The following is a 23,691-nucleotide window of genomic DNA, read 5'->3' as shown; positions in this document are numbered from 1 at the left end:
AGAACGCTACAGGTCAACAAACAAGCATCAACATAAGATATTCGTCGACCAGCTACGCAAAAGCATCAGAAACCGTCAAACAAGTTACCGTGAGTTTTCTCTTGTTCACTGCATCTACTATCGTAATAACAGTGATGTTTATAGCAGATATTCTTAACTCATAATGAACCGACCAGGTGTGTTCTCAGCTTGCTCTGGCGCCATTGTTGCACTTAGTTCCGCCCAGGTCAACCTCTACAGCGACCACCAAGTCTTGCTCCTCCAGCTGGTTTGTCGTCGCAATTTCGGTCTCCCTACCCAACGTCGCAATATCCTCTACCACAACGGAGTTATCCGACACCAACCCTTCAGCAACAAAATGCGCACCGAACGCCTGCCATTGCACCAGGGTCTAACGTCACAAGTTATGCAACGCAGGCAGGGCAGAGTGGGTCAGGTGCTGCAGCTGCAGTGGCGCAGAGCAGAGATTTTGGCCCCGATGATTTTCCAGCGCTGGGAAGTCAGGCAGGTCAGCAGCCATTAAGCGGCCAGAACTCGACTCAATCGCAGAATCCACCGTCTGGTGCTGATCTCAGTGCGCCACCCGGTGTACCACCTCCGGGAGTAAGCCCGCATGTGTCAAATGGGACGCATCATATACATCCGCATCAGCATAACGCACACCCACAGCTGCATAATCCACAACCAACACATAACCCACTTGTGCAGGCTCACCATCATCCACAGACTCCCGCACAGCAGGTGCTCATGTCCGCAGCGGACCGGTGGGGCTTGCTTGGCCTGCTCGCAATGATTAAGAACGCCGGTGTTGATGCAGATGGAGGTCTGAGTAGCGTTGGTACGGATTTAGGTGCAATGGGACTCGACATGGGTTACGAGGGGTATGTCATGCATTACTAGACGCTTGGCTGTTTTTGCTTATGTTACATGAAAGAAACCTGTATTCGACATTTGTTACGCCGTGGGCAGATCAATCTGCAGCCCATAGCGTTGAACCTGATTTTCATCTGCCTCCGTGTTATAGCGCTCAACCGCCGCCATTAGGACCAGCCAAGGCTGGAGCTTTCAGTGATGAGACGCTGTTTTTCATGTTCTATTCAAGTCCGAGGGATGCACTGCAAGAAATCGCAGCGCAGGAATTGTAGGTCTCGATTCATGTCTCAGAAAACTTTCGATACTCCCACAGTGTTGTTTTGGCTGCCATACTTACGGATTTAGACTGACTCGTGGCTTCACAGGTGGAATCGCAATTGGCGATACCACAAAGACCTACGGATTTGGATAACAAAAGAAAGTGGCAGTGCTCCATCATCAAAAATCCCAGGGGGCGAAGCAGGAACGTACACATGGTGGAATCCCGATGACTGGTGCAAAGAGCGTAAAGAGATGAGCGTTCGCTATGCAGACCTCGAGGAGAAGACAGTTGCAGCATTCGTGATGGGACCGGGTCTGGTGTTGGCACAACCCGGCCAAACTATACCTGGGCAGCAGCAGGTGCAGGGTGCCGCAGGGCAGCAGGGAGGAGTACAGTCTGCTGGGCAAGCTAGGATGCAAATGGCGGGTATCTAGGCTGGAGTGATGACCTTATCATCCTATTCGATTCGCATGTGTGCTTACGTATTTTAAGTTCTGCTTCATCGCCATTTTTTTGTGAAGTGAACGATTGTATCTGCGATTCTGTGGCACTCGTGAAAATATTCTTCCTTCGTCCTAATTTCCTTTTGTGTAAGTGAACAAGTAATCACCTGACACAAAATGAAGTTATGTAATCAAATTGTACTTCGAACAGAAGCTACCAGTGTCGTTGGCAGCTTGATTGAAGTATTGTGGTCAGAGAATTAGGAGCGTACGTTTCATGCTGTCTCGCTCACTATTCCGAGCAACCACTTTCTTCTCCCATGGTTCATGCTCGAGGAGGGTATTCTCGACGAGAAATCCCGGTCCGAACCATGACCTCCTCCAAATGCTATCACAAAGTGAGTTCCTTGAGTTTAAACTGCAGAGAAAATCCTCAAGCCCCGACGTAGATTTAGAGCGTGAAAACACCTGTCCGAACCGAAACGGCTACAAAGTTCGCGCGTTTGCACGAGCTATCGAGGCTATTGGCACACTGGAGGAACCCGTGCGGGACGTAGCGCAGGTGAAAAAGGTTAGAACTATTCGTTACTGACCCCGCGAGTTTGGTATTCATTGCTAGGGATTCTGTGTAGCTGAAGGGGGTAGGCGTCGGAATCAGAAACAGGATAGACGCGTTCTTGTCGGGTAAAGATTATGTCCGTAGGTGTTACGCGTCTTGCAAGTGTCCGTGGGTTTCATGCGTGTCTCCAGGACCCGGAAGCTGTCATCAAACCTTCTGAAGGAGTATCGAAATCCAAGGCAAGAGGGAGTTCTGATCCTGAGGCGAAACGGAAGAACATGATAGCTCGGTCATTGCAGTCTGTTTCCGCCATTGGGTACTACACGTTCACCCTGCGTTGAATTTGACGATGTTCTGACAAATTTCATAACTACAGCCCAAGGACTGCGAAAGTCCTCGTTGACGCGGGTTGTACATCCATTGGGGATTTGAAGAAACCGAAATTCTTTGACATGTTGAGTCCCTCGCAGCAAATCGGCGCGCGATACCACGGACATCTCGAACGACCTGTCGAGAGAAGTCAAGCTGAACTACTCGCTGTGCGTTATTGATTTATTACTCGAAGAATGCTTCATCGGCTCATCAATGTCTAGAAATTTATTTCGGAGAACATCTCTTGTAAATTTGATGTTGAGCTCGTGGGTAGCTAGTAAGCAATCTGCATCCCTGTCCTCTTTCTACGTTAACTTCAATAGTCGGCGGGGTGCTCAATCGTTCTTGGGCGTTGATATTATGTTGACTCACCCTTCTCATGTTCATGTGCCTACGCCCCCGTCAAAGAATGGCTCAGTTGCACAAGGAATTAGCAGGACACCTTTTCACATGTCATCTAGAAAGCTACGGGAAGTTCAGGACTCGCTTCTCTTGCGTGATGTGGTCTTCCCACTCGAAAGCCGTGGCCTCATCGCTGAGACGCTGTCGCCTGGTTCCAAGAAGTGGCAAGGTGTGATACGGCTACCTGAAAGGACTGTAGACGGAACTTGGGAAGAACGTTCTCAACGAATCGAGCATATTCGCGAACAGCAGGGCCTTTACATTCGATTGGACTTGAAGTAAGTTTTGATAAAGATCTTTGGAGCACTGATTTAATGGCATGCAGCCTCGCCCCCGTGAAGTCAAAGGGAGCAGCACTACTCGCATTGACTGGGGACAAGGAGTTTAACATCGACATCCGTACCAAAGCTGCGCGACTGGGCCTGTTTCTCGATGAATTCGGCCTGTGGAGGTGGACATCTGACCCATCACTCCCAGCAGACGCAGAGGAAGGGTACTGGACATTTGTAGAAGGTGAAAGCGAAGATGCTGTCCTGCGCGAGCTCGGCATGAATTATGTAGAGCCAATAAAACGCAACTTTGCGTACCTCTCCAATTCTGACTCGGACACGTCGACCGTAAAAAAGGGGGGTAGGCCACGGAAGAAAGTCGTGTAGTTTCGTTTTGGTTCTGTTTGCATCTACGTATTATACTACATACGTCAAGAATCATCATTTAATCACTGGCATGATCTTGATGCATTGATGAAGAATGACACCGGTGTTATACATAGTTTGCGCTTAAATTACTCTTTCTGCCTGCACAGGCTTCGTGAAATCAATGGATTCCACAGCGCTTGGAATTAACAAGCAACACTAAATAGTTGCAGGTTGCGCAGTCGCTACCACCAAGTCTATTGGTGGGTGGGCGTAGAGGTTATATAATCGCGGATTAATCGAACACACTTTGAACTTTAACTGTGCCAGTACTTGGCACACCAATGGCACACTCTACCTATCTCCCGACGCCCACTTTCAACTTATTGAAGAGGTGGTACACTGCGTTCACAGTGTGCTGCCTGGCTTCCAGCGCATCGGGAGGCAGACACTGACACCTTATTAGTTCCGAAGCTGATCATAGCATACCAAGCTCGAGTCGCGCTGTTGTATTTATGCAATGTAAAAATCGGTGTAAGTGAGAGCTAGTAGACTAGTGGCGGTGTCTAGGTTAGCGTGACCTAAGACATCTGGGCTAACTTCCACATAAATTCAATCGACATCGACCCAACGCCGACGACGTATGCGACGAGCCAGACCGCGGTAAGGACGTGGCAGACAGTGTTCTGAGAGCAGAAACCTGCTATCAACATTGCTGCGGACAAAGCAGCACATGAGGACCAAGGGAGAGCACAGCATTAGTCGAGCAACCCACCAAATATGAAGCAATTCAGGGACAGGCCAGCAAAGAACATAGGCATGACCATTGATAAGAGGTAAGGCAAGAGGAAATAACCGCCTGGCTTGATTTGCTGATGATGAGTTAGTGGATGTTGTCAAAGAAAAACAATCCTTACCTCTTGAGTCCACTGGCGATCGGCATGTAGCCAACGTATCATGCCCAAGCCCGATGTCAACATTGCAATCATGGCCATCATGAGTGATATGAAGAGTAGAAAATAAGGGGCAGGCGAGGTGTAGTCAAAATACGGCGCGGGAGAGACAGTAGTCACGAAAACACCACTTGTCGCGAGAAGTAAACCGGCCTTCTGAAGTTTTAGACTGTGTAAGCGCAGGCAAGGAGTTGAATTACTTACTGCGGTGATAGTGTTGGTCAGGATAGAGCATTGCCTTTCCCTCGCATTCTGGAACGCGTCCTTGGATTGCAGCGACTCCCAATGGGTTTCAAGATCGGGACGTCCTAGTGCAAAAAGACAGAGTAATCTCGTTACAAAGGACGCGTCACGAAGAGCTCCGGGAAGCATTCGGTCTTCAGCAAGTGTACTTTCGTCGGAAGTCCGAGCCCCATAAATGTTGGAAGCCTAGCGTAGTTCAGTTATGCAAGCCTAAGTCTTCCTACATTTTGAAAACGTACATCCGGTAAAGTCATGTCGAGCGGTCAAAGAGAAGAGTGCAGCTGGACTACGTATACTGCATCTTGACATGCTGGCTTATATGCGATTGAGAGTTTTTGAATACCCCGTGGGTACTAGTAGTACTTTCAATCCATAGGCGACCTGATCCGAAACAACGGTATCATGCTATGATAGGTCCATCGTGATGATAGTACTTGGCTATGTAACTACAACATCATTTTCCTTGCTGTGCGTTAGTCCTTTGGTTCGGACGTTTTATCGAGGGCTCACACAGAACCAAGAAGACTGACGCCTGCACGATTAAAGTTCACTCGTTCATATTTGGTAGTGGTACTCGTTATAAAACGTCCGAACCAAAGGACTAACGCACAGCAAGGAAAATGATGTTGTAGTTACATAGCCAAGTACTATCATCACGATGGACCTATCATAGCATGATACCGTTGTTTCGGATCAGGTCGCAAAGTACTACCTACTATTAGTACCCCACTCTGGCAGGCTGACAGTACCCTTCGACCGCAGTGTATCAGTAAGCTGATATAAGGTGTACTTGTGGTATCTACACTGCAAAAGATACAGATCAAGAAGCACCGACAAGAGGTTTTTGATTCATCCATGACGTCACTCAGTACTCATTAGTTGATCGGAGCTTTCTTCACATCGAATTGGATGCAGCCTGTCAAAATTTCCATTTCAGACGGAAGAGACTCCACGGAATGTGGCAATATCGTTTCATGATTGGCTCTACTGATTTTTGCAGATATCTTGCTCAGAACTGCGTGTTAAGGAAGGTGAGGAAGTGGGATGACGGCTCTTATATCTCCAACTCTTGCCCAGCCTGATGGGTCTAAGAGAGTTGTTGCACACGGTCACAACATGAATCAGTCCGCAAAATTTGATAGTAGATAAACTTATGAACCAACTATTAAACAAACAACTGCACCTGTCATCTATTTTCCAGCCCCCCGAATCGCATGATTCCGCCTGTAACCATGATTCACAGCAAGAGGTCATCTCCACCACTTGCAGAAGCGGCTGTTCCGCCAGAGGTGCCTATACCACCAAAATTCCCGAATCCGCTACCCATTCCCATCTGGGTTGCACCTGGCTTCTGACTCGATGCCCAAATACCAGCCTGGGCTTTCTCTTTCTCGAGATCTTTAATAGATTTACCAGTGTTCCCAGATTTGACGGTTGGGGTCGTCGATAATGTACCTAGAGACAACGACCACAAGTCCTCGAAGTTCGATGACGATTTCGGGGGTGCAGCAGGTGAAGCTTTTGGGGGTGGAGCTGCGGGGATGATTGGGGCAGCTGACATTGATGTTCGGACGGATGTCGTAGGCGACAGCGGTGTCGACGTAGACCACAAGTTGCCGGATGACCCGCCAGCAGTAGTAGGGAAAAATTGCCTGTTTGTGGGAGAAAGCGCCCTCACAGAAGTGTTGGAAAATGCAGCGGGTTTAGGAATCTGTGATCCAAGTGATGGGCTCATCGTGGGTGCCCGATTGGCAGGAGGGCTTGTGCTCCGTAGCATCTCCATCAACGTAGGCTTAGTGGGGAGAGAAGCAGATGCCGGGGCGGGTGAAGATGGTGCGGGTGAAGACGGCGCAACTTGGAAATCAGCGAAATCATCATCTGCATGAGTGACATCAGCGATCTGAAAGAACCTTCTAATGGGCGCCTCACCATCGAGATTGACATTACCTACAGATGGAAGGGCTTTGTTTGTGTTGGACATGGGGTTGATGTTAGTAGCGACCACTGGCTCGTCACTGAAGCCACCCAGGAGATCGACCTCAGGTTCTTTCGGCTTTGGGGGCGCAGGTTGCACCGGACGAACAGGAGAACTAACTGATTGTGTGCCCTGACGGGACCCAGTATGACTCCTACTGACAGAACCTGATCGTCTGACAACAGTCTCGTCGTCCCCAGCAGTGTACTCCTCGAAGTCCTTTCTACCATTGCTATCTCTGAAACCAGAATTGCCTCCGTAATCTATCACAACGTGAGCAAATGATGAATCTTGAAATCTACAAGATTCTCACCATCTCTGCCACTCATTCTGTCTCCATAATAGCCTCCACTTCCACTCGAGAAGCTATCACTGCCAAATCCGCCGAAGCGGCTGCCACCCGAGCTGAAGCTCATGGAATCGTTGCCAGTGCCAATGTATTTGTGGCGATTGGTTTTCGCTTTCCGTCGTTCCGTGCGGATGGTATCTACATCGGACAATAGGTCTACCAGTTCACGGGCCCGGTTGCGGACTATATACGCAGTACGTCAGAGGTGTCGTTTGATTCGCAGTCAACTGCATACCATTCTGGCCCTCATCTTTGCCCTTGTCGTCTATGTAGTGGAAATTTCTGAGCATCTTGAGTGTGGAGATGTGGGAACGAGAGTCGTCGACAACTCTCTCACTGCCGTGTTTGATTAAGTATTCAAGCAGTTGGAGGGCCTGTGGGCGTATGTTAGCGGGAGGGCTGAATAAAACACAACAGCCTACCTTGTAAATCTGTCTCCACTGCCGTGCCTCTTTTTCCATAAACCGGGCATATATACACGGCATGATCTCATTGAAGTTTTGGCTAGGGTACGTCAATGGGGCATGCAGTCGGAACGCTGGAGTAATAGGCTTACAAGTTGAATGTCCTATGCAAAATGTCAATTGCCATTTAATATGATATAGAAAGTCACTAACCCTTGGGCAATTTCTTGCATTAATGTGGAACTGGCGCCCCTGCGTTGTCCTGTGAGTCTACTACGCCCTACATTGAGCTTGGTCATGATATGCTTACCAAGGTTCGTCATTAGTCGCCTCCCTGACTTTGGATTCCATCTCGCTGACATTAAGCACAACATTTTTGGCCTATATCATGAACTATCAGCATGTGTAATTGCAATTGCCCTGCTCTTCGTTGCCACGTACTTGGTTGTACATGTTCTTGAGGTCGTAAACAGTCAGGTTTGACAGGGTACTCGCCAGGGAGTCGAAGCGATCCATGGTGGGCAAAATCAAGGACACAGCTGGCAGCTCAATGGAAAGCGCGGTTACGGTCTGAATGTGCAGCTGCCACCGCCTCAGCTGAGGATTATGTAATCAATTGTCGATGATCATGTGATCTCGACGCGTAAATGGAGTTGACCCCTGCAGAAGGGGTTTATGCTGTTCTACTCGGAGAACTGATCTGGAACAGGGAACAGGGATTCTCTTGGCTCCGTCCAACTTGTCAACGTGCGTTGGATTGGCTGCATTGGCGCACGACCGTTACCTTCGTGCTGGTTTAGGTCGGCCTTTGTTACCCAGTTGCTTGGCGGTAGGGACGATTCGGGACGTGACGTCCTGTTCCTACTACTCAGGTCCCCGTGCCTCACTTGAACGGAGGTTCAGCGCATTCGATCCAGCACGTTATAATTGGCGGAGTGACTGTACGTCCGACGATTCTCGCATACGCGTCGCGCTGACTCACATAGTAGAGGTTTCTAGCGAGAGATGCATTCATTTCTCTCTCATATTCGAGGCCGAGGTATTGGTAACCATTCCGCTGCCGCTCTGCCTTTGCAACCAGAAAACTGCTGCATCGTCCCGCCCACTCCTGCCCTCAGTTATGGTGTGGGTTCAACCATCGAAACATCCCCAGCAGTGCGCCATGGCATAGACAAGAGGATTCTCGAGAATCCGAGTTCATACTTGGACATGGGTGATTCAGAATCTCTGCCTCGCAGCTTGACTCCCAGAACTCGGAGACACACTGTAGATGTTAGTAGTTGGGGGCTTCGCAATATACTGCGGGCAAAACCCATCTCTGAGAGTGTATGCGAAGTGGATAAACCTGGGTCAGACTCACCAGCTCATGAAACCACTCTAAGCGAGTCAAAATCAATTGACCACCTAGCTGCACCTGGGGACTGGTCCACGTTTGGTCGCCGACGAGTGCGCAGCTCCCCAATGGTACCAGGATTTGCAGACGTCAGTCCCACCAAAGACACTACCAGACGAACGTCACATTCTCCTTCGCTGAAGAGAAGTAACAGCAATAAGAGTGGTGAAGGCCTCAGCTCGGCAGAAAGTTTGCACTCTATCATCAGCTCCCATAGCGTGTCACGATCCTCCATAGCGCATCGCGATACATTAGCACAAACAAGCAATAGGGGAACGACAACTGTCAATAATCACACAAGCAGCTCATCCATCCATTCCAAATCATCACCAACAGATATCGTGTCCTCTAGGCTGCATCCACGAACACCCAATAGACCACGATCCAATACGTCTCCGACAGCCCGCCCAACTCCATACTTCACTACACCTATCCTTCGCGAACTGGGATTCGACTCTCCCGGAACATTTGGCCATCCGACACCCGAGAGCCGGTCCACGTTTACGTTTGCATGTCCATCGCCCCCACCCCCTCTGCCCCCCTTGAACCACCCGGCTTTGTCATCCTACCTCAAGGACAAAAACGTTAATAATATTACTCCCACAGCATTAGGTTTCGCATCGGACCGATTCAACTCATTTCCCAAACGCTCATCACGGATCCCGTCTGGCATTGGTGATGATTTCTTCGTATCGCTATCAATGAAATTTGGCCGATCTGTCCGACGTTCTGCAAGCCTCCCGAAGGTGCAGGATGTCTTCCTTCCTTCCTCGGAAGAGCAGCCTGCTCCACAACGCCACCGTACGCGAACAATATCTGACAAAGCACGACTCCGTCGACGCAACAGTGCCTCTTGGAGTGCACAACAAGCTACAGAAGGTGTCAACTCATCTTCAAACAATGCATGGCCCGCAGAGGTATCGCGCGAAATGCTGCGACTTTCGTTGGGTGAAGGACTTGACCTCGTCACCAATTGGCCATCTGTCCAAAGTGGTGTCCCGGGTCCGGGGTCCGAAACACGCGGTAGCAGCGTGGCGCAATTTCCTAATCAAGCGCCCATATCACGATCATTTTCTCCATCACCTTCACCACTTCGACCACGCTCCCCAGCTCCCCAAGGTAAGTCCACTGCTTACGGCATTCAGATATTGTTTTCTGCCACACATTCCGAATTCCGCATCTTCTCTCTCTTTGTATTCATCCATGTATTTTCTTATACGTTCACTTCAGTCCCTCGTTTCAGTCACTCACTCATTTGTTGTAGGCGGGGAACGTGCATCCCAGTCTCCATCCCCATCTTCATCTCCATCTCCCTCTCCATCCGCTAACCTTCCTCCTCCGACCCACCGCCCAACAAGTTACGTGGACCCGCGCATGTCTGCGAATCCAAATGGTACTCGCATCGCTCCGGATGGCGCCACCTCGCCAAATTATACTCCTTCGAGACTAAACGTACCTGTGGGTCCAAGCAAAATACAAGGTCGTCCATCGTCTCAGTTTCTCCTCCCTCCCTCCATTGCTCCCACACCTGCACGTACTTCCCGCACAATCACCATGGATCCAAGTACCCCTACTCCTACCTCCCGTAACCATAGTGATAAGATCAAAGGCAAACGCAAAGCCGAAGACATAGACACCACACCGCCTGAGCAGAAAAAGGACGTGCAGCGCGCAACTTTCGCCGTCCCAGAGAGCCACCGAAGTACGTACCTTCCATTACGTCGCCTCTTCTCGACGGTTCCGAACGCGTATTGATTGCTGAATTTAATTACGCAGGTCAAAAGCTCTCTGCTTCATCTTACGCGCCATCATCGTACCACCGCAAGCGCGCCCGTATATCGTCCTCTCCTTTTGGCACCCCCATCCATTCGCGGCCTGTATCCACTCAGAGCCAGAGTATGAATTTAGAGCCAACGCCCGAAGTGGGCAAGTTCGGTTCCTGGTCGAGCCGAACGAGCGCTCGTATCCTCTCTAGTCCTAGCGTACCATCTCGTGCCGCGTCGTCCACTCATTCGACCCGCCCCCAACAAACCCCAAACAAGAACTCCCTCACCAACTCAATCACCCAGAATCCGAATCACGCGAGACGCCAAAGCATGTCTCAGGCGTCTATCCCTATCAGTGCGCTCGTGTCCCCGCATGCACCTTCAATCGTGCCTTCTGGGAAATTCCACATGCGAGATCCTAGACGCCCTCCGAAGAAACTTGCAGAGACGCCTTGGACGCTGCATTTTCGTGGGGAGGATGAGCCTGGGTCGCCTGTGCATGCGTGGTGCTTCTTTGTGGGATTCATTTTGTTCCCTGTCTGGTGGATCGCTGCGCTCTTTCTCCGCACACCGCGCACGCGTGTTGTTGGTGATGAGAAGGGAGTTTCACTGGATGATCCGCAGATCGAGCATGGTGAGTGATTATATAATGGAGTATTTGGGCTGAGATGACGAATGTGTTGATGTAGACGCAAAAGCATGGCGGTTCCGGTGCCGTGTCATGTCTGTAGTGTCGCTGTTTACATACACCCCTTTCATCATTCTGGTGGTATTCTTTGTCCGACGATAGCACTGCACATAAACAAGTCACGCGCACTTTGCATACCAAGGACTTCACTCTTACGCGCAACGTCACGTCACGTTTCTCATTACACTTATGACGTTCCGTTTTCTTGCTGCATACTTCACGCTCTATGCCAACCTCCTACGAATATTCCTTTCCATCGCAGTTTTCTTGTCCTATCCTGGTTCTGCGAACATTCATCGACCGCATTCATTCCTTTCACTTACTGTCTTCACTCGTTTCTTGTGTTATTTGTCGACTTATCCGCGACCGCATTCCTAGAGTAGTCACCGCTATTAGTGTTGTTCATTGGTGTTGTGTTTTTACTAGTGTCATGGCAATCCAACTGAGAGGATTTTTGGGAAGCACAAGCTTGGTCGAGTGCGTATCTGAGTAGATTACATACGAGTTGTAGTATACAAAGAAGCACGAAAGTCGGAAGGCCACATTATGTAGTGAGATACCCCTCCGAATCCCTCATTCCCTCCAGTGCTGCGCGCGTGCGTGCTTCACTTCTATGGGCGTATCAGTCCCCCGGGCGCGGTGTTTGATGCAGAAGGACCAGGTTCTGACTCACACTAGTCAGATGACGTAGTACTATCACTTAGCTGTTTCCTTTTCTGCCGCTGTCTCAATGAACGTCGAGCGTAAGTCACCTCTTCCGATTCGGAGTTCCAGTGAGTGAGTCCTCTTTCACTACTCGCCCTAGGCCCTGCCGGCGCTCAAAATTTCATTCAAGTACCTCATGAGTTGTATAGGGGTCATCGAGATCCGTGTTTGGGACGGAAGTTTACATATAGTTTCCGCCGAGCTCTATGTGGATCCTCAACTTACTAAAGGTCAAAATGAATGACTCAAGAGTGCACACGTGTGTTCAGCACATTCCTGTAACCGTCATTACAATATTGTAACAAGCAACAGACTTTGCCACAAAGGCTGAGCGCAGTGCCATCGAAATCCAACAGGGGTTCGAGGAAATACAAGGTCAGTCAAATGCGGGGTGGATCTGTGCGCGATGTAGTATATGGATACTGTGTGAAGTCCTGAAAGTCCAAAGCCAAGTTCAGGGGGCAAAGCTACATGACGCGACACTCTTTGTCTCCCTTTCTGACTTCCTGCGCGCGTGCTGCCTCTTCTTGCGCGAGGATAAGCTTCTCTTCTTCTGTGAGAAGACCCCTGTTGGCACGCTCTTTCATGGCCTTGAGCCTGCTCGCGCGCTCCTGCTTTGCGCGTCTATAGGTAAGGATATATAGATGTTGATACAGCGAAATATTAGATGGATTGATACATAGTGCGATGTGTGAGATTAAGCAGATACGAAGATCGATGGGGGAATGAAAGACATTGGATCGAGGAAATTTGATGAGGTCGATTTGGTGCAGTTCGTAGGTTTGGGAGATATGATTGGCGAGGGAGGTTTAGTTGCGGAAAAAGGGGAGGTAGATAGAACGGGAGCAGGAGAAACGCTGGTGCGTTATGAGTGGATACTGAGATGAGGAAAGCGGACATGTACTCACCGATCAGTCTTGGAGAATGCGTTTGGGACAGAGACGGAGACCGGGATGGAAAACTTGGAAAAGGATGGTGCTGATATCGGTTTGGAAGAAGGAGTGGGTCTGGATACAGCCATAGGCGCAGATTTGGCTGAGGATGAACTGGGAGTGGCTGAAACAGGACTCGGTCTGATAGATGGCTTAGAGGTGGAACTGGTGTTCGGCCGTTGTGAAGTGAGCGACGGACAGCTATGATCATTTGGGAAACGGTGCTGAGGGCAGAACTCTTTGTGGCATTTCTGTATGATTTCCATTAGTATCATTACATACACCAAATTAACAGATGTTCAACTCACATCACACCCGATGGGTGCAAATAATACCTTACCGCACTTTCCCTTGGCACATACCTTGCTCCCACCCTTTCCTTGCTGTCTACCGCTAGCATTCATCACCTCGCAGAAACGGCTGATGTGTCTCTCCATGCGCACGTTCGGGTCCTCGCCGGGCGGAATTGCGACGGGAACGCTACACAGAGGGCAATTTGGTGCTACACGGTCCAGGTGAGCGTGGGCGGTAGTGCAGTGTGGATGGAAGTGCTCCGAGCAGAAGGCAGGAGTGCCTGGACAGTGTGGACATTTGAATGGAAGGAAATCGAGGAGAGAGCAGTGAGGGTATGAGCAGGGCGTTCCGAGGCCCAGAATTTGGGTTTCTTGTTCATTGGAAGACATCGTGTATTTGGTGGTGATGGTGGTGGTGGTAGTGGTCGACTTCAGAGCTTATAAAGGTCAGACGCGCGTCCCCCGACAGTGGACACGCAAGCACCCCTCACAGGGCAACGTCAAGAACCTTCTCTGACTGCTTATGTCATCTACAACCTAGCTTACTAACGAATTGCTCTCGGAGTTTGAATTATCATGTGACTTACACTGCTTACTAATGGCTACTACTGTAGAGACTTAGCTTCGTCACAGCGTCACACAAAATTGAAGTCATCGAAGGTAAATTGTGACACACGGTAAAACATGAAAAAAAATGCAAAAATGTTCCCAAAAATTCTTGTATAAAGACTAGACAGTGCATTAGCCTCAGTCGTAATGGAACAGACTGATATATTATGATATACCTAGACAGTGCGTTAGCTATAAACGTCCATTAATGTCTAGGTATGTCTCGGATATGCAAAGAGCTCACCCTCAGTTATAATGGAACAGACTGAGGGGAGAATACGAAGCACGACGGTCTATATATGATGGTTCATATTCCAACAGTTTGACTCCGCCAGGCGCATCGCGTCGTGTCATGTGCGAAGCACTAACATCTTGTACTGAGTATTTGCCATGCATCTCACTTTAAATGACCAAATTTTTCTTCATCATCATCAGCTGTGAGCTCTTGCTGACAGCAGCTGGGTTCAAAGCTATTTCTGAGGTGTCACAGGTCACACCCATCTTTGAATCTTCGAAGCTAAGGTTCAGTTGGTCACACCCGGATGATGTCGAAGCTAAGTGTGTATCTCTACAGTATACCTAACATCTCTTGTGTTCACTGATGAACCATCTATGACTCCCCCATATTAGAGGTGCTAATACATAGTGTTATCACGTCTAAAATGACACAAATACATCAGCAGCAAGCCTCCCTCTATATCTCCTCAATAAATAAGGACTTATAATGAGAAAGAGTAGCTGTAGCCTAGGGCAATTGAGTGCAGGATGTTGGCACTGACATACTTAATGTTCCTGATGTTTGGCTAAGCCCGCCTACTGCCCAAACTTTTGTGCCCAACGTGTCACACAATGAACTTGAATATCTGATGTTAAACTGCATGTATCGAGGGCGTGTTTTGACAGTAAACATCATAACAATTCATATAGATCGTTATGACACTACAGTGGGTAATCTATGCTACTCCTCCAAGTCAGTATGGTCAATAAGTTTGAGCCATGAAAGGTCTTCAGTGACAATCAAGACATCCTGCAACATCTTTGAGGCCTCCTCTGCTATCTCATCCTCCTCCTCCTCCTCCAGCTCTTCTTGACTATCAACACCTACAGGAGATGCACGGTTATGTGCAGGGATGTCAGCAAGCATATTGGCGGGGATTTGCACATTTGGTACACTAGCACTCTCCCCAAGACCTGTGTGTGTACTTACACCAGGGGTGAGTGTCCCACTGAAGCCAGTGAGTTGAGATATATCTTGAAGTTACTTCAGATGGTGTGAGTTGAACCGGCCTCAAATGTTGTGCAGAATGGAAATTTGATGAGTGAGAGCTGGGCTAGTAGCCCTCAGCTGCTCCTCAGACACCCATAGATAGTTATCTTCATCTTGAATATATGTCATGAGGCGATGGATCTCAACATTCAGATGGAAAATTTCCTCTCATGCACAACAGATCTTGAAGTGAAGGTCCATTGCACTGCGTGCTGCAGGTGAAGACCAAGGGGATTGAGAAATATCTGCATGTGTGTCGCATAGCAGATCAAAGTCTGCGAGAAATGTGTAATTGACAATCTCCTCCCACTTGAGGGTTTTCTGAGGAGAGGACATTGCACTGGCAACAGTGTTATAAGTGCTGAGAGCGGATTTGATGGCAGCAGAGCGTGTCTGCAATGCCTTTACAATATGTTTGCACAGCTTGTAACCTTAACAAACATCATAATTAGCATTCAAAAGAAATAGTGTTACCAAAACTCACCTGTCCCTGCCCTATTCATCTTTGTAAGTTCAAAAATATGCGTGACTATCAACCCTTCCAAACAATTCAGTGCATGCTGATACTTTCTGTTAGCCATGAGCCTTCCCACCCTCTGCCACTCTGCATCCTCCGGAACCCAATGTGTGATGATACATATATATCCCATACTTAGAATTTTCATGTACTTCTTCCTTTCCTGCACACAAATCTATCACCACTTTGCACACAAAACTCAGAACTTTGAGAGTACGTGGGTAGACTATACCATAGACTACGTGTAGAAAATCCGGGAGCATTAGAAATTCTTTTCGTGGAAAGTGAACCGAATCCGTAGACCATTCGTAGACTCAACTCGGTCTCAGTAGATCAACCAAACAATGACGTCGCCGGAGCTCATTGCTTGGCTGTGATCATTGCCTGCAACAGTGTCTGGCATATATATGACAATGGCAAGCCAGTGTTTTCGCCATCTGCCCCCCACTATTTCACTGTCTGCCTGTCTGCCTCGTGCCCGTCTGCCTCGTCACCATCTGACCCGCCGCTATTTCACCAAGCCACTACTATGTCACTAGTAAGTTGGACCTACACCTGGACAAGTCCTGATATTGATCGCCGTCCTCAGTATAAATTTTGTAGTGTGTTCACAGTACTTTTCTTCCAACAACGAGCAGTGGCCGACGCTGGATGTTTGCATGGCTGATACGGTCCTGTGTACCAAGGCTGACTGCCGCAACTTGAAGCAAGGCACTCAGCCACGGAAGGCCAACAAAAACTGCATACAACGCAACTGCAAGCAGTGTTGTGAGGTGGCAGGAGGGTGTAGGGTCCACCGAGTCGCAGCCGCATCTTCTCTTGTTGCTACTCAACAGCATGAAAACTCGATCGTACCACCACTTGCCACCATTAACCCCACGTCTACTCAACTTGATCACCCTCTAGTTACTACATCGAATTCATCGTCAGCGAGTGCGTCATGATCTTTAGCTACTAGTACTCAGTCGCTCCCAGCCACTTCACGAAACTATGCTCGGCCATTAGACCTCAATTACACACGGAACTATGTTCTTGGGCACCAGCAGACATTGGTGGCTGAGCAACGCTTTCAAGCTGACCAAAGTCTGAGTATTATGATCCGCAATATGATTGATGTAGTGCTCTGGTTGAAGGTATGGTCTTCTATATCTATTAGATGGTTTCTCGGTGCTGACTAGCCAACTTGAATATTGCTAGAACAATGAACCTCCCCACCTCGTAAAGCTTACGTGCACCACACCTGGAAAGTTCGTGCCAGGAGACCATCCGCTATTGATGAGATTTGAGCTCGGAGACTACATTGCAGTATATTGCAGTGATCAGCACACCTGGATTGAGCAAGATATCAAGACTCCGCTTCTCAGTCCCCCCAATTCAACCATCCTCCTGCGTTCTATTGATCTGACCGACAATCATATGCTACTCGGATTTGCCGAGAGGGTTTTATCTCTTAGTTGTGCACCTGCAACTGTCCAATCTCCGTCAAAACGATCCTTTAGTGCCACGGGTATGCATCTGTTCCGATTGGATGGGATGACCTCACCATTGAAGCGGCAGAGGAATGCCAGTAGCAACAACCCCGCGGGCCCGGTTCTCATCTCTCGGCAGTCGCCCATTCCTTTACCACTCACTAGCCTATTGCCAAGTCCCACTGTGACATCACCTCTGTCACTCGCTGCCGGCGACTTAGACACGTCACCTGTAGTAGTGCCTGCACCAGCCATGGTCCAACCCAACACTACCATCCCTGCAGGCGCCCGAGCACGATTTCCCTGGAAGTACACATGTGATATGGTTCCCCGGATTCAGCTCTTCATCAATGTATCAGATGATCAAATGATCCAGGCCCTCTTCGCTACTACATTTCCAAATTGCACCTATGCCAAGGCAACTTTTTATAAGCATCGCGCTGCTTATCGGGCAGCTATCGAGAATTCGAGTGATAGGGTTGAACATGCTGTCAATGCAGGATATAGCCCTGCCGGCCAGTGGAACACTCTCTTGGCCAAAATCAAAGCTAATGCAGCTCCGAGTCTTACTGGTAGTAATGGCCTGGGTAGCATCTCAAACTCGGACACGAAGTGTATGTATAATTTGATTTGCTACTTCTGTGGTTGGCTAATCCTTGTCCTTCAGGTCCTACCCCACCTCCGAGTCTACCAATGAACTCATCTACCACTGACACCAGATTGCCACTCCCTACTGACCTAACCAGCGAGATGAATGATGCTCTTGCATTACTATTCCAGAACATAGATAAAATGGACAATAATACTGCAGCTACCACTGATCCTGAATTTCCTTTAGATTTTCCTTTAGATTTTACGAGTTATCCCCAATTTGATCTATTTAGCACCTGGTTGAATGATCCTTCTCCCGTAGATAATCAAGCCTTACCACCCTTACCACCTTTTAATTAGTAGACTAACTACTCTGTTTATTATCCACGAAATCCAACCTTCTTATGTTGAAAAAAAGTAACTACAAGTAGCTAGTCATAATTTCAACTCGAGAATGTGGTGAACTGACAGGATGGTGACGGTGGCATCAAAATGTACATGAAACTTGACATCTGAATAGTGTGATCCTCGAGTGATGTCCATATTCGGCTCATGGAAGATCTGATTGATAACATTCCAAGATCCATTTTGCGGTTGCTGTAGGTCAAGAATCAAATCATTGCGTCCCATGCATGCTGACATCCTGGACTTACCACCGGTCTACTAGTGGCAGCATTGCTGTAATGGATGTTCGGCATGGGGAGGACACGTCCAGTGACTAAAATAGGGTCGGGAGATACAGTGATCCCCACGTCTTGCAAGAAAGGCGAATTCTGATAATCCAGGGCCTGTACAAGCAGTCAATCAAACACATGAAAAGATGAATGTGGCACTTACAGAGCGTTGGTCGGTCATAACTGCGTTGCTGATGCCAGCGCTGATGAGCGCCAGGTGTTTGTAAGGATTGTATATCCTCTGCGCCCGACCATAGCTCCAATAGGAAATCTAAGAACTGTTGTTCGCAAATGCCAAACAAAGCCACACAACTCACTAATGCGAAGAGCGTCACTCTAATGGTGCGATCCCCAAGTGATGAACTCTGGCATTCATTTGAAACACAGGACAAAAAACATACAATAAGAGATAGAATTACAAATGACAACAATCTAGACAATGTAATGCAAACAGCACCGGCGGAGTCAATGCACTAGTCACTACCAAACAGAGTGTCCATGGAAATCATCCAAGGAGAATGCCCTCGTCTCTCCGACTCTGAGATAACATAGCGGTTCCGACGTTTAATCATTTCATCAAGATAAAAGTTGTACCGGTGTACAGACATGTCCCACAGGATTGCCTGATACCCGCCTAGCCAAACGTTCGTCTGTTCGCAAATTGACGTATTAAATCGCCACTTGCCACTGGAAATGAGCTCTGGGAAAGCGGCAGGGTTGCAGTGCTGCTGACAGTAGGTGTCAGTTTCCTTGTGTTTCGAGTTGAAATGAAACACATCAACAGGCATCCCTGTTGCAGCAAAGTGGTCATCACCAATAGCGTCTTGGTGAGCGCGGAGCTTGCAGTTGTTGTCAAAGATGAAGTATTCAGGTGTTGATGCGGCAGTAGGGAATACCGCCTTTGCAAATTCCTTGAGTTTAAATGTTAGCTTACATCAGTAAGACTGCGTGTAACTCACATTAACAGCAGAGACAGCCTCAGACCCAAAAAACGTAGCCCGCGCTAATATCACCCCACAAGGTCGCATAATAAGTTGCTCGTTATGGGTGCGGCACTGACCAAACCTTGCTCTGAGGTGTTTGTTGCCGTGCTCTGGCTTACCGTCACACTCGGAGTCAACAATCACCTCGAGATCTTCATCTGCGCTGTTAGGGTTACTACTACCACTATCCAAGGATGAAGGAACAGAGTCCAAGGGTAAGGTAACACCAGCCCTCTTGAGCCGCGCTCGCAGCTGGAAGAGAGCTTTCGCGGGCTTGAAGTAGGCATCTTCAAGAGCCTGGTGGTCCGCATTGGCACATGTTCGAAATCCAGAGGCATTGACCTCGTCACAGCCATCAACTGTGCACCACTGGTTCAAGTCTTGATGGTCAGGACAGAAACGATGACGGTTGGTCATAAGTGGGACTTTGCAGTCATGCACTGCACAACACGGGTGCCCGATGGTATTACCATCACAAACAGCTGCTTGAATTTTCGCTATGGCATGTAATCAATCTGAGCATGACACCGCGCATCTGACAAACAATTGACTTACATTTTGAGTCGTCATCACCAATAACGATGAAGCATAAGTCACAGGCATGCGGGTATGCTTCCTGCCCAATACCTTCCATTTCTTTGTTGCGCTCACTCAGCGCAACATCAATTCGGATCCGTTGATGCTCGTCGTGGGGGAGAACAAGGCAAGTGTTATTCTCTGCCTTCTCCAGTAGCAGTGAGTAGATAAAAAAACCATTCAGGACGTCAGTGTCACGTATTCGAAGGGTATACTGCCATAAAAATTCCTCGTCAAAAGCTTGTGGAAGTGTAGCATCAAAAGCGCGTCTATTGTTCGAGATGTAGGCATGCCGTCGAGCAAGTGCATAGTTGTACACGCGAGCACAGTTCATGCTAGACATCCTGGAAGTGGAACAAAAGGTTAGCATTATGATTATCAGAAAAAGACGACAATACCATCCGAAGACTTTCGTTGCGGCAAAAAGTTCCAACAGTGCAGCTTCAATATAGAAATGCCTCGCAGCCTGAATGACGCTGGGAACACCAGCATAGTAAATGCGTGTCAAGTCGGTGTTGTTAGTCCAATAGTTGGGGTAATATCTGGTATGACATTCTGAATGAAATGGTCAGTATGCATTACTAGAAGATAAAGAACATACATCGACAATATGTTGATACTGAATGGACTGGAAGAGAACCATCTCGTAGTGTAAAGAGGCTAGCACGAAATGTATTGACATCCGTGAGAGTGGCTACTTCATCACCATCACGGTAGTTCACGCATTCGGGACGCTGGCATACACGTGTTGGTGGATACAAGTCATGATATCCTACGAGGTTTAAAACATGTCAGTGAAAGAAGAGAAAAGACGAACAGCAACGCACCAATACCACGCACAAGTCCATGACAGTTAAATACTTCAATCTCCTGGTCAGTTGGGAGTACTGCACCGTGAGTCCAGATAACCTGACGGAATGCTACCCAGCATGCGAGGATAGTTGGTGGGTCTTGACTGAGTGCGCCAGCAAGAAGGGATATGACAACTTGTGGAGGGTGGATGGGTGGATGTCGGATGTCAGTCATGCACTGGCGAATGAATGGTTTCGCCATGCATGCAAGCCGAACAAAGGCCATGAGGTCAGGGAAAGTGAGATCATACTCATCGAGGGGTGCAAGTAGCTGACCGATGCCCATCATGAAGGGCATCAGAGGGGGACGTCGATGACGGTGATGAGGAGCAGTTGAGTATGATATACAGATCGAGAACATTGTTTGGTCGTTCTACCCGTGGCGTTGTAGACTCGGGTGGACTGCGGTAGACTCCGGTGGATTGCGGTAGATTCGGCGGAGTTATCTGAACAGAGTCTACCAATTTTCTACGCGAGTCCACGGTAGATTCTACCCATGCACCTTATATGTCCTCACAAAACTGAACATCCGCACTGAAGATCAAAAACCTCGGCATATATCAGCGCACACATTTCTAGTGGCCGCCTGGTTGATTTTACCACTTGTCCATGCATTTCGCAACTTTCTCATCTTTACCCTTCGACTTGGCCATGCACTTGCACACACTAATGCACTCTTGGCCACACGGTTTCACATTGTTTCATACCTCCAGCGCCTCACATTGGCTCGGCTTTGGCTTTCACATTCCCTTGCTTCTCAACCCCACTTACTAGTTTCCAAAGTTTCCCCCTCATATTTTTACTTAGGGGAATCATTCTCAGTAGCAATCCCCTCGGGCCGAAACTATACTCGTGTCCAGAAGTCTATTTAAGTTTTACCCCACTTCTCCCTTTCTACCCCTTTCACCCCTTCTCATCTAGTTATCATTCCTCGCACACACTGTTCACCAACATGTCAAGAGCTTGTCTATAGTTACTATATAAAAAGTTCACTAGCCGTGTAATCATTATGTCACCCATTGTTCACATTTTCAAATTAAAGACACTCACAAAGATTCACATATACCTTGAAGTTGTTATTATGTTCAAAATACAAGTTGATGACCTGCTGATGATGAAATACACTGGCATAATGGGGAGAAAATTTGACTTTGAGAAGAATGTGTGTTCACATGTCTCCAAGTCCTTGATTCCAAGACCTTTGATGTACATTGTCAGTGAAATGAGCTGACATAAGCATCTGTGAGCATGTCCATGGAATGCACCAACAAGACAAGTGTGATGTAGTGAGTGTGCAAGAGGTCTGAGGGAGCTATTGTCGAGTGTAGTCTGAAACTGACATTCAATATCATACCTGCCCCCCAAATTGCTACCAAACATGTCAAGTAACTTGGCAACAACTACTAAAGGGTATTTTGCACTGTAAGAACATCTATTATGAATAGAAAAAGTAGACAGAATATACGACTCACAGTTCCCCACTCTGCACCATGTCTACAATAAGTAGACAAAAACCATGGCAGTAGATGGCCACGAAGATACCTGTTCTATTGTAGATCCCCCAAGATCTCTTTGTCTTTATATCATCCATATTGCTCCAACGGCCTTTGCATGAATCATCTGCAGGTGTATTCTAATAGACATTCAGTTATTGCTACCTAAGTTTTGTTAAGTACTTACCTTGTCACTTGAAATGCTCACTAAGTCCTGTGAAAACTTGTCCACAAAGTTGCAAGACAAGTAACAGCTGCTGGTGAGTAACTGGCTGGTAGGAACTTCTGAAGATGCACCGAGAGTGTCATCTTTGTTGTTGAAAGATTGTTGAAGGACTCACTTCAGGGAATCATTGCTGTCCATGGCATAGAGCATTGCAAAGGTTAAATCTTCTTCATTCATCAGCATGTAGGTGCACATGAACAAGAATGTCAAAGGCGCCAGTGGGGCGAGTTGATTCCATTACCATTGCATCTATGCTCTATCTAATTTGGAGGTATAAGTCACATGCAATAGAAAACTAGCATGATAAATGTCCGTGAAATTTGGCCTGCATGTATTAAGCACTGAGTAGAAAGTCTGAACAAATGAGAAACATACCCCATGAAAGTCGCACATTGTTTTTACAAATACCTGGATGGATAGATGGGGACACCGGAGGTGTGCCACACAATATATTTCAAGGGCTTCGATGGTTATGCCCACTATGAGTAATATTGGAAAGCAAGGTAAAATGCCTTGATGTACAAGTGCAGATGTGATGGTGCAGTCCTTTGATGATATAACTTTCTCAGTAGCTAAAAAATCAATGAGTAAGCAAACATTGAAGCCACCGATTAATAATCAATCATCATTCACAAAACACATCAACTACAGTCATTGATCATTTGTTGCAGACTTTATTACTAGTACTAGTCTCTTCACTGTGCAATCGATCAAAGAAACTCTAGAAGCCCATTACTGACTTTTCTAGGCACCACACAAGGTAAGCTTCACTCACAGCTGGGATCTGCTCACTGAAGGCAATATTCCTTTGAAGAACATGGTCCCAACACGTGTGATTATTAACTTGCCAAACACCATGAAAATTGTCCTATCTATACTATGTGTCAGTAACTAACTGACCAGTAATGCTGAAATGCATACTCTCCAGACATCACTGAGAACTTCTCTTGCTAGATCATCAAACTCCCCACCAGCATGACTGATGGGGAGTGAATTAGAGCCACTCCAGATCCCACTGAAACTGATATTGTCTGAGTCTTCCTCAATTCCAGAGATAAAAGTAGGGCTGACTCTAAGTCTTTCAAGAGCTCATTGCTCATCAGCCATCATTGCCCTACATAATGTTAGTATTCTCATTTCATACTACTTGTAAATATACTGAGATTTGCCTTTTAAACAGATTTCTTA

The 23,691-nt window shown here is 47.7% G+C and overlaps 12 protein-coding genes across 12 annotated transcripts; 5 read left to right on the top strand and 7 right to left on the bottom strand.

Moving 5' to 3' along the window:
* Positions 1 to 16: 16 nt before the first annotated feature.
* On the top strand, positions 17 to 1,871 carry HD556DRAFT_1405147 (uncharacterized protein). The gene is made up of 6 exons (XM_041303963.1): positions 17 to 89; positions 145 to 176; positions 227 to 881; positions 935 to 1,141; positions 1,239 to 1,725; positions 1,790 to 1,871. Exons 2-5 carry the CDS (start codon positions 164 to 166, stop codon positions 1,567 to 1,569), a joined length of 1,206 nt encoding a protein of 401 aa, XP_041155372.1. The 5' UTR covers positions 17 to 89; positions 145 to 163; the 3' UTR covers positions 1,570 to 1,725; positions 1,790 to 1,871.
* Positions 1,785 to 3,709, top strand: HD556DRAFT_1405144 (uncharacterized protein). Its single transcript, XM_041303962.1, has 8 exons — positions 1,785 to 1,976; positions 2,028 to 2,149; positions 2,211 to 2,273; positions 2,329 to 2,453; positions 2,514 to 2,676; positions 2,731 to 2,786; positions 2,833 to 3,189; positions 3,237 to 3,709. Exons 1-8 carry the CDS (start codon positions 1,856 to 1,858, stop codon positions 3,565 to 3,567), a joined length of 1,338 nt encoding a protein of 445 aa, XP_041155371.1. The 5' UTR covers positions 1,785 to 1,855; the 3' UTR covers positions 3,568 to 3,709.
* A 418-nt stretch (positions 3,710 to 4,127) lies between these two features.
* Positions 4,128 to 4,996, bottom strand: HD556DRAFT_1312218 (uncharacterized protein; the record flags this gene model as incomplete). Its single annotated transcript, XM_041300626.1, has 5 exons — positions 4,128 to 4,261; positions 4,322 to 4,418; positions 4,464 to 4,655; positions 4,704 to 4,928; positions 4,982 to 4,996. The coding sequence occupies 5 exons, from the start codon at positions 4,994 to 4,996 to the stop codon at positions 4,128 to 4,130; spliced, it is 663 nt and encodes a 220-aa protein (XP_041155370.1).
* An 847-nt stretch (positions 4,997 to 5,843) lies between these two features.
* Positions 5,844 to 8,098, bottom strand: HD556DRAFT_1405135 (uncharacterized protein). The gene is made up of 9 exons (XM_041303961.1): positions 7,912 to 8,098; positions 7,781 to 7,851; positions 7,684 to 7,722; positions 7,623 to 7,634; positions 7,489 to 7,570; positions 7,302 to 7,440; positions 7,031 to 7,249; positions 6,672 to 6,980; positions 5,844 to 6,620 (listed from the first exon to the last, which is right to left on the bottom strand). Exons 1-9 carry the CDS (start codon positions 7,984 to 7,986, stop codon positions 5,980 to 5,982), a joined length of 1,587 nt encoding a protein of 528 aa, XP_041155369.1. The 5' UTR covers positions 7,987 to 8,098; the 3' UTR covers positions 5,844 to 5,979.
* A 234-nt stretch (positions 8,099 to 8,332) lies between these two features.
* HD556DRAFT_912092 (uncharacterized protein) lies at positions 8,333 to 10,508 on the top strand. Its single transcript, XM_041312011.1, has 3 exons — positions 8,333 to 8,411; positions 8,460 to 10,321; positions 10,459 to 10,508. Exon 2 carries the CDS (start codon positions 8,476 to 8,478, stop codon positions 10,189 to 10,191), a length of 1,716 nt encoding a protein of 571 aa, XP_041155368.1. The 5' UTR covers positions 8,333 to 8,411; positions 8,460 to 8,475; the 3' UTR covers positions 10,192 to 10,321; positions 10,459 to 10,508.
* HD556DRAFT_1245646 (uncharacterized protein) lies at positions 10,238 to 11,419 on the top strand (the record flags this gene model as incomplete). Its single annotated transcript, XM_041298546.1, has 3 exons — positions 10,238 to 10,565; positions 10,640 to 11,263; positions 11,319 to 11,419. 3 exons carry the CDS (start codon positions 10,238 to 10,240, stop codon positions 11,417 to 11,419), a joined length of 1,053 nt encoding a protein of 350 aa, XP_041155367.1.
* An 839-nt stretch (positions 11,420 to 12,258) lies between these two features.
* HD556DRAFT_1405130 (uncharacterized protein) lies at positions 12,259 to 13,759 on the bottom strand. The gene is made up of 3 exons (XM_041303960.1): positions 13,263 to 13,759; positions 12,931 to 13,205; positions 12,259 to 12,646 (listed from the first exon to the last, which is right to left on the bottom strand). Exons 1-3 carry the CDS (start codon positions 13,635 to 13,637, stop codon positions 12,490 to 12,492), a joined length of 807 nt encoding a protein of 268 aa, XP_041155366.1. The 5' UTR covers positions 13,638 to 13,759; the 3' UTR covers positions 12,259 to 12,489.
* A 1,532-nt stretch (positions 13,760 to 15,291) lies between these two features.
* Positions 15,292 to 15,773, bottom strand: HD556DRAFT_1245745 (uncharacterized protein; the record flags this gene model as incomplete). Its single annotated transcript, XM_041298554.1, has 2 exons — positions 15,292 to 15,554; positions 15,608 to 15,773. The coding sequence occupies 2 exons, from the start codon at positions 15,771 to 15,773 to the stop codon at positions 15,292 to 15,294; spliced, it is 429 nt and encodes a 142-aa protein (XP_041155365.1).
* A 396-nt stretch (positions 15,774 to 16,169) lies between these two features.
* On the top strand, positions 16,170 to 17,822 carry HD556DRAFT_1312214 (uncharacterized protein; the record flags this gene model as incomplete). The annotated part of the gene is made up of 6 exons (XM_041300625.1): positions 16,170 to 16,178; positions 16,255 to 16,520; positions 16,547 to 16,573; positions 16,599 to 16,773; positions 16,838 to 17,721; positions 17,777 to 17,822. 6 exons carry the CDS (start codon positions 16,170 to 16,172, stop codon positions 17,820 to 17,822), a joined length of 1,407 nt encoding a protein of 468 aa, XP_041155364.1.
* A 313-nt stretch (positions 17,823 to 18,135) lies between these two features.
* Positions 18,136 to 18,608, bottom strand: HD556DRAFT_1499735 (uncharacterized protein; the record flags this gene model as incomplete). Its single annotated transcript, XM_041308937.1, has 3 exons — positions 18,538 to 18,608; positions 18,354 to 18,488; positions 18,136 to 18,297 (listed from the first exon to the last, which is right to left on the bottom strand). Exons 1-3 carry the CDS (start codon positions 18,553 to 18,555, stop codon positions 18,136 to 18,138), a joined length of 315 nt encoding a protein of 104 aa, XP_041155363.1. The 5' UTR covers positions 18,556 to 18,608.
* A 239-nt stretch (positions 18,609 to 18,847) lies between these two features.
* On the bottom strand, positions 18,848 to 21,082 carry HD556DRAFT_1448074 (uncharacterized protein; the record flags this gene model as incomplete). The annotated part of the gene is made up of 6 exons (XM_041307375.1): positions 18,848 to 19,285; positions 19,334 to 19,854; positions 19,913 to 20,277; positions 20,332 to 20,488; positions 20,574 to 20,705; positions 20,761 to 21,082. The coding sequence occupies 6 exons, from the start codon at positions 21,080 to 21,082 to the stop codon at positions 18,848 to 18,850; spliced, it is 1,935 nt and encodes a 644-aa protein (XP_041155362.1).
* A 619-nt stretch (positions 21,083 to 21,701) lies between these two features.
* On the bottom strand, positions 21,702 to 23,435 carry HD556DRAFT_1434130 (uncharacterized protein; the record flags this gene model as incomplete). Its single annotated transcript, XM_041305293.1, has 9 exons — positions 21,702 to 21,724; positions 21,984 to 22,087; positions 22,139 to 22,204; positions 22,257 to 22,417; positions 22,486 to 22,613; positions 22,786 to 22,798; positions 22,879 to 23,075; positions 23,244 to 23,247; positions 23,400 to 23,435. 9 exons carry the CDS (start codon positions 23,433 to 23,435, stop codon positions 21,702 to 21,704), a joined length of 732 nt encoding a protein of 243 aa, XP_041155361.1.
* Positions 23,436 to 23,691: the final 256 nt, after the last annotated feature.

The sequence above is a fragment of the Suillus plorans genome (genome assembly GCF_016647745.1).
Source record: "Suillus plorans strain S12 chromosome Unknown HD556scaffold_71, whole genome shotgun sequence".
NCBI lineage: Eukaryota > Fungi > Basidiomycota > Agaricomycetes > Boletales > Suillaceae > Suillus > Suillus plorans.
The sequence above is the reverse complement of the archived record's forward strand: the minus strand, read 5'-3'. Positions and strand labels throughout refer to the sequence as shown.

What these genes read in the sequence shown, in the direction of transcription:
- HD556DRAFT_1405147 (XM_041303963.1), top strand. An exon ending in CTCGACATGGGTTACGAGGG is followed by an intron (nt 882 to 934) that starts GTATGTCATGCA and finishes GTTACATGAAAG; the next exon opens with AAACCTGTATTCGACATTTG. An exon ending in GAAATCGCAGCGCAGGAATT is followed by an intron (nt 1,142 to 1,238) that starts GTAGGTCTCGAT and finishes GTGGCTTCACAG; the next exon opens with GTGGAATCGCAATTGGCGAT.
- HD556DRAFT_1405144 (XM_041303962.1), top strand. Translation starts at nt 1,856, where the DNA reads ATGCTGTCTCGCTCACTATTCCGAGCAACCACTTTCTTCTCCCATGGT. An exon ending in TCTTGTCGGGTAAAGATTAT is followed by an intron (nt 2,274 to 2,328) that starts GTCCGTAGGTGT and finishes GCGTGTCTCCAG; the next exon opens with GACCCGGAAGCTGTCATCAA. An exon ending in CAGTCTGTTTCCGCCATTGG is followed by an intron (nt 2,454 to 2,513) that starts GTACTACACGTT and finishes TCATAACTACAG; the next exon opens with CCCAAGGACTGCGAAAGTCC.
- HD556DRAFT_1405135 (XM_041303961.1), bottom strand. Translation starts at nt 7,986, where the DNA reads ATGGATCGCTTCGACTCCCTGGCGAGTACCCTGTCAAACCTGACTGTT. An exon ending in AGTGGAGACAGATTTACAAG is followed by an intron (nt 7,441 to 7,488) that starts GTAGGCTGTTGT and finishes ATACGCCCACAG; the next exon opens with GCCCTCCAACTGCTTGAATA. An exon ending in CAGAATGAGTGGCAGAGATG is followed by an intron (nt 6,981 to 7,030) that starts GTGAGAATCTTG and finishes ACGTTGTGATAG; the next exon opens with ATTACGGAGGCAATTCTGGT.
- HD556DRAFT_912092 (XM_041312011.1), top strand. Translation starts at nt 8,476, where the DNA reads ATGCATTCATTTCTCTCTCATATTCGAGGCCGAGGTATTGGTAACCAT.
- HD556DRAFT_1405130 (XM_041303960.1), bottom strand. Translation starts at nt 13,637, where the DNA reads ATGTCTTCCAATGAACAAGAAACCCAAATTCTGGGCCTCGGAACGCCC. An exon ending in TTGCACCCATCGGGTGTGAT is followed by an intron (nt 13,206 to 13,262) that starts GTGAGTTGAACA and finishes GAAATCATACAG; the next exon opens with AAATGCCACAAAGAGTTCTG. An exon ending in GCATTCTCCAAGACTGATCG is followed by an intron (nt 12,647 to 12,930) that starts GTGAGTACATGT and finishes CCTTACCTATAG; the next exon opens with ACGCGCAAAGCAGGAGCGCG.